At 58.2% G+C, this 6,537-nt stretch overlaps 1 protein-coding gene across 1 annotated transcript; it reads right to left on the bottom strand.

Moving 5' to 3' along the window:
* Positions 1–316: 316 nt before the first annotated feature.
* On the bottom strand, positions 317–5,666 carry LOC307207366 (uncharacterized protein). The gene is made up of 3 exons (XM_079961133.1): positions 4,096–5,666; positions 2,546–2,611; positions 317–1,504 (listed from the first exon to the last, which is right to left on the bottom strand). The coding sequence occupies exons 1-3, from the start codon at positions 5,267–5,269 to the stop codon at positions 1,425–1,427; spliced, it is 1,320 nt and encodes a 439-aa protein (XP_079817259.1). The 5' UTR covers positions 5,270–5,666; the 3' UTR covers positions 317–1,424.
* Between the last annotated feature and the right edge of the window lie 871 nt (positions 5,667–6,537).

Here is a 6,537-nt window from a genome sequence, read left to right as displayed (position 1 = left end):
GGGGAGAGAGAGTCTCTTTTATACAGATTTGTTTTTGCAGTTTGTGTTTGTATATATTTTGCATTTGTAAAACCAAGAAGAATTTATTTCAAAACAGAAAGCAAAGAAAAAGGAAATACAGGGAAGCTCAGAGACAGGCCAATTCCAGGCGAGACGCTTAACCGTTTCGTAGGCAAACGCCCCCTTACCCCTCATCCTTCTTCCAACATCTCAAAACGACAGCCTTGATTCCATTGTGCATTTTTAATTATGTTTCTATTTTAATGAGGGGGTGTTTCCTGGTGCAATGGGGAAGCATTAACTGAAAAGACACAGCTTGTGAAGACAAAAGAACATTTATTCAATTAGAGAAGGTCCCCAGAAACAGACTTCCAAGGTCTTGCTCCAGTTCCGATCGCCGCTTTGGTTGCAAACCGCTAAGGAATCGGTTCGTTCCCCGGGACCCTCTTTGCAGGAATCCATCAAACGTCCTTCAGGGAACAGAGCAAACGTGGTCCTCTTAGCCTGGGGGGGTCTCCTCCCGGACCTCAACTGCCAGGACGTGGTTTCTTCAGCCAAGCAGCCGATTTGGGTGGAGAAGGAAAAAAAAGAGAGTCCGCCAGAGATCCGACATGGGAAAACCATCGGCCCAAAAAAACAAAATAAAAGTCCCATGGAGGGTCTGCTTCCTGCCCCCAGGTGAAAACTTTTTTTTGAGGGGGGAAGCAGGCAACAAAATATATGAGCCCAGCTGCAACTCCCTGCCACAAGATGCCTCCGTCAGGAAATGAAAACACAGGCAAAAGGCCTTTAAAAGGGAGGGGGGAAAGGAGGGGTCTGGGTTTTCCTGGTGCCAGCAAGCACCCCCCACCCCCCCCCAAAAAAAACACAGAAAATTTTCAACAACAAAAAAATCAAGTTCAAACAGAAACAGTTTTGCACCATTGGGAGAAAAAACTCTTCTTGTAATGGAAGGAAGCTATATGTCTTCTCTCTGAAAACCAAGAGGCCTTTCGGGGGGGGGTTTGCAATAAAACACCCCTGCTTGAGCTTGCCCGCCCGGGGGGGGGGGGGGCAGACAGTCTCGCTGCAGAGTCAAGAGAGGACTGGGGGGAGTTGTGTTTGAAAGAGTTGTCTTCTTGGCTCCCGGGGTGCCATTCTGCCCTGTGGCCCCCCAACTGCTCAATGGTGGCCCTGCTTGGCTTGCCAAGGGACAGACTCTTGAGCAGGCAGGGGGGGGCATCTCTTCCGTCGAGAGGAATGGTCCGCTTCCGGCTTCCTGGCCCCTCTGCTCCCACTCTCTGTTGCAAAAATAGTTCCCTCTGCCCTTGGTAAGAGCGGGGTTCCTTCTGGGTGTCTGTGGGGCCAGTTAAGCCCCTGAGAGGGGGGGGGGCAGTTTGGCAAGCGGGCACAATTGGTTTTTCCGCCGCCCCGTCCCCGACCGATCAGGAACCGAAGTCGGACCAGTTCAGCGCATGGTCCTGCTGGGTCTCAGGCAGGGAGCTATCTGTGCCGGCCCAGATACCTAGAATAACAGAATCACAGAGCTGTAGAGGGGGAAGGGGCACCAGCGGTCATCTAGCCCAGCCCCTGGCAGACAGCCCTCCGACCTCTGCCTAAGACCCTGGGGTGAAGGAGAGTCGGCCACCTCAACCTGTAAAAGGAAACCCCAAACCTGGGATTGAACCCCCAGACTTTGTGTGGGCAAATCACGAACTCGCTATCCCTGATCGGCGTTCGAAATCCACCATGCGAATTCTGCAGCTGGGGACCGCCGGATCTGGACTGCTTTCACACGCTAACACCCAGATCCTATAGAATTTTATCAGTTAGATTTTACCCGCAGGGCCGGAATGAATTTCTGGAACCAAAATGATTTTTCTGGGCAGCTTGAGTAGAAGCGGCAAACGGCGTTAGAGCGCATTGTTGCCTTCGCTTCCCCCTGCTCACCGTTGTGAAGAATATTCCTACGTTATTAATGGTCTGTTGTCACCATTAAGAAAAAGAAGTACGGGAAAAGGAAAAAGGTCAAGGACCCCTGGATGGTTAAGTCCAGTCCGAGGTGACTTTGGGGTTGCGGCGCTCATCTCGCTTTCAGGCCGAGGGATCCGGCCTTTGTCTGCAGACAACTTTCCGGGTCATGTGGCCAGCAGGACTAAACCACTTCTGGCGCAACAGGACACCATGACAGAAACCAAGCGCACGGAAACGCCGTTTACCTTCCTGGCGCAGCAGTTTATCTGCTTGCGCTGGTGTGCTTCCAAACTGCTAGGCTGGCAGAAGCTGGGACAGAGCAATGGGAGCTCAGCCCACCGCGGGGATTCGAACCACTGGCCTTACGGTTGGCAAGCCCAAGAGGCTCAGTGGTTTAGACCACAGCACCAGGTTTAACTGAATCAGTGCCAGGCCACCTTTTGAAAATTAAGACATTAAAGCCATCTGGCATAAAAAAAGAGCAAGTGCACGTTCCGTTTTGGCAACTTGGTTTAAGGATCCGTTTGGTGCCTAGTTTATATATCTCAGCTCTTAATACAAGGTGGTGATCATTGTGCGGGTTGGAGCTCACCTTGTGAGACGGTGTCCGTCTGCTGGAACTCCTCCTTGAAGCAAGGCATTCCACCACCTTGAGTTCCTTGGTGAAAAAGGTCAGGTAGAGATGTAAATAATAATAATAATTAATGGTAAGTAAAAGGTAAAGGACCCAGTCCAAGGCGACTCTGGGGTTGCAGCGCTCATCTTGTTTCAGGCCGAGGGGGCCGGCCTTTGTCCGCAGACAGCTTTTTCCGGGACGTGGCCAGCAGGACTAAACCACTTCTGGCGCAACAGGACACCGTGACGGAAACCAGAGCAGCGCACGGAAACGCCGTTTACCTTCCCGCCGCAGCAGTACCTATTTATCTACTTGCGCTGGCGTGCTTTCGAACTGCTAGGTTGGCAGGAGTAGGGACAGAGCAAAGGGAGTTCACCCCGTTTCAGGGATTTGAACTGCCAACCTTCCAATCAGCAGGCTCAAGAGGCTCAGTGGTTTAGACCACAGCGCCACCCGCCTCCCTTCATAATAATAATAATACGGCTTGGAATTTGATTCCAGGAAAGACCCTGTTTGGGGCTTCCTGATAACCAAGGAGATACTTGTCTCCCCAAAGCTGTGGGGCAAAAAAAATAAAGTTCCCCTGGTTGTTCAGCGGGAGGGAACATGCCCCTTCCTCTCTGAAAAAATTAAAAACAGCTGGTCCTCTCAATGGCAGCTAAGCTAACTGTGGCAGAAGGCTTAGCAATGAACAAGGACTCCAGTTAAGACCCAAGGAGTAGCACCGCCATGGAATGGGCCACAGGGCTCAGTGCCTTTGGCTACTGCTAGCCAAGGCGTCTTAAAGAAAGGAGCCCCAGGCACTCTGGGGGTGAGGGAGGCCTACTGGAAATCCACAGAGCTCTTCCACACAGCTGGCACGCTCTTCTTCAGTTCTTGTAAAAGTGGGCTGGTGCTATTCGGCATTTAAAAGGTACAAGCAAAGGACCCCTGGACGGTTAAGTCCAGTCAAAGGCGGCTATGGGATTGCGGCGCTCATCTCGCTTTCAGGCGGAGGAAGCCGATGTTTGTCCACAGACAGCTTTCTGGGTCGTGTGGCCAATAGGACGAAACCGCTTCTGGCGCATGGCGGAAAACAGAGCGCACGGAAACACTGTTTACATTCCTGCCGCAGTTTATCTACTTGCCCTGGCAGGCTTTTGAACTGGTAGGTTGGCAGGAGCAGGGACTGAGCAACGGGAGCTCACCCTGTGGCGGGGATTTGAACCGCCGACCTTCCGATCAGCAAGCCCAAGAGGCTCAGTGGTTTAGACCCCTGCGCCACCCTACTAAAATGTGTTTCTGCTCCCAGCATTTCCTTCCTGCCGGGTCTCCAGGGTGTTGGAAGTTGTAGCCCAACCACATCCGGGGAGACTTGGAGGCTGACGGACATGTGCTAAAGAGCTAAAAGGCAACGCAACTTCGGAGCTGCCCAGGGCATCCCCAAGCTGGTGCCCTCCAACCTTTTGGCCCAAAAGGTTGGGCGAGGGTGGGCACCGGCTTGGCGTTGGCCACCAGCGTTAGGGTGCGGTCAAAGGCGGCCTTACCTGCGCCTTGGGGCGGGGGGCCACTGTACACCTTGCTCCTCCGGCGGTGAGTGCGGGTCCGCTTGTAGGTGGTGGTGTTCTGGGTGAGCTGGGGGAACCTCTCCAGCAGCTCCTTCAGGAGCTGGACTTTGTCCTCGCCAAAGAGCATCCCGTTGCAGTTGCGGCTGGTCATCTTGGAGCAGATGGACTGCAGGCGGGGGTTGATGGCGCGCAAGACCTTGACGCGGCGGTGGAGGGTCAGCCGGGAGCTCAGGCTGCCCAGGAGGCGGAGGAGGCGCTGGGCGCACCACCGCAATTCCAGGGGGTCCACAGGCGCCCGTTTCTCTAGGGCCTCTTCGGCCATCTCGTAGATGCTCATGGCCGGGGCCAGCGTGTCCAGAACCTCGTCCTGGAGCCAGCCCAGCTTCCGGGCATCAACCACCTCCGCCCTCTGATCCGGCGCAACGCCCAGGCTGGCAATGTCGGCGTTGAGGGCGGGCGTCTCGTGGCTCCTGTCGGGCAAGGTGGGGCGCGGGCAGAAGGACATGAGCTGCCTCCTCTGGCGGAGGCTCAGGCAGGTGTGGCACGACCTCGTCCAGTAGTCCACCACCTCCTGGCACGGTGTCCACTTCTGCGGGGCGGGGTGGGCGCCGTCCGAGCCTGCCAGTACACCGTCCTCTCCGGCAGCGTCCCACCCCAGCTCCTCCTCCATCTTGGGGGTCCCCTCCTCGGTTCCGTCGGCTGCCCACCCACTCTGGAAACTGGCGGAGCTGCCCCAGCCGTCGGGGTCTCCGCTCTGGCTCTGCTGCCAGTCGGACCTTGCAGGGCTTCCGCCCCTGGCGAGGGTCGTGGGTTGGTCCTTGACCCAGTCGGGGTTCCTCCACTGGTCCCCGCCCTGCTCCCAAGCCAGCCGCTCAAGGCTGCCCAAAACCCCCCCATGCTCCGAGCCGCCCCAGGGCGCCTTGTCCCCGGGTTCCTCCTCGGCCGGCCTCCCGTGCCCCCTTTCCACTCGGCCGGGGCTCCTCTCCGGCTCGCCCCACCAGCTCCTGCCCCGAGGGGGGCTGCCGGGGGGCGACCGCTGCTCCCGGACCCCGTGGCTCACTGAGTCCCACTCCCCCCAGCCCCGGGGCCTGTGGGGGGGTCCCTGCTCCGGGCTGCTCTGCCTTGGCGGCGTCAGCAGCACCCGCGGCCCCATTTCCCTCTTGGGGCTGCCACCCCAGTGGGATTTGCGGGGGGCTTTGGCCGGAGGCGGCTGCTCCCACGAGGGGGGCTCCCTCTCCCGGCTGCCCCACCGGCTCCTCCTGCTAAAGGGGTCCTCCTGCTGCTGCTGCTGGGGGGGCTCTTCTGCCTCTTCCTCCCACGGATCCCAGTCCCTCCCCCCTCTGCGAGGACTCCTCCCCCTCCAGGGCTCTTCCTCCTCCTTGGGGGGGCTCCCTCCCCCCCATGGATCCCGGCGAGGATCCCTCCCCCTCCAGGGCTCTTCCTCCTTGGGGGGGCTCTCTGCCCCCCAGGGATCCCGGCCCCTCCCCCTCCAGGGCTCTTCCTCCTCCCTGGGGGGGCTCCCTCCCCCCCACGAATCCCGGCCCCTCCCCCCTCTACGAGGACCCCTCCCCCTTCTGCGAAAGCCCCTCCCCCCTCTGCGCGACCCCCTCCCCCTCCAGTGTTCTTCCTCTTCCTCCTCCTCCTCCTCCTGGGGGGGGCTCCCTCCCCCCCACCGATCCCGCCCCCTCCCCCCTCGGCCAGGACCCCTCCCCCCTCTCCAGGGCCCCGCCCGGCTCGGGGGCTCCTCGCGGGCCCCCCAGAAGCCCCGCCCTTTCTCCAGGGGGGGGCGGGGGGCCCTGGCCGCCAGCCTCTCCGACTCCCAGCAGACCCGGGGCGGCGGCGGCAGCTCCCCGTCCCACTCGGCGTCCCCCCAGCCCCACGGGTCGTAGGCGGGCGGCTCCGGGGAGCGCCGACTCCCCTTGGGCAGCTTCTTCGCCCTGAACGAGTCCGCCATGGCTGGGGCGGCGGAAGGAGAAGAAGGAGGAACCCCCCGGGGGAAGGCTGGGACCGGCGGACCGGAAGCCCCGCCAGGCAGCACTTCCTGGTTGCCGCGGCAACCGCCTGGCGCGGCCGGAAACGTGGAGACCGGAAGGGGAGGGGGGAAGAGGCATTGAGAGAGCCGGCTAGAGCGTCGCAGCTCCGGGAGTGGGGGAAAGAGCGAATTAGCTAGAGCGTCGCGGCTGCTGGAAAAGGGGGATTTTGCAGAAAAGGCGAAATTAAGAAATCAAGATAACCAACTTCATATATATATATAAAGGAATATTGAATATTGAAAGATAAATTGTAAACAGACAAGAACCCTGGCAGGATTGTTGTAATGACCTGCAGTTTTATAGGAGTATACATTTAAAGCAGATCAACAAAGGAGCAAATGAAAAGAATTCGGATACGCAGAAGATATTTTTATAAACAAAATAATTT

Source organism: Podarcis cretensis (genome assembly GCF_951804945.1).
Source record: "Podarcis cretensis genome assembly, chromosome: 18".
NCBI classification, from domain to species: Eukaryota; Metazoa; Chordata; class Lepidosauria; order Squamata; family Lacertidae; genus Podarcis; species Podarcis cretensis.
Note: the sequence above shows the minus strand (reverse complement) of the source record. Positions and strands in the feature narration are given on the sequence as shown.

What these genes read in the sequence shown, in the direction of transcription:
- LOC307207366 (XM_079961133.1), bottom strand. Translation starts at nt 5,269, where the DNA reads ATGGGGCCGCGGGTGCTGCTGACGCCGCCAAGGCAGAGCAGCCCGGAG. An exon ending in CCCCCCGCCCCAAGGCGCAG is followed by an intron (nt 2,612 to 4,095) that starts GTAAGGCCGCCT and finishes TTTTTCACCAAG; the next exon opens with GAACTCAAGGTGGTGGAATG. An exon ending in GACGGACACCGTCTCACAAG is followed by an intron (nt 1,505 to 2,545) that starts GTGAGCTCCAAC and finishes CTGTTATTCTAG; the next exon opens with GTATCTGGGCCGGCACAGAT.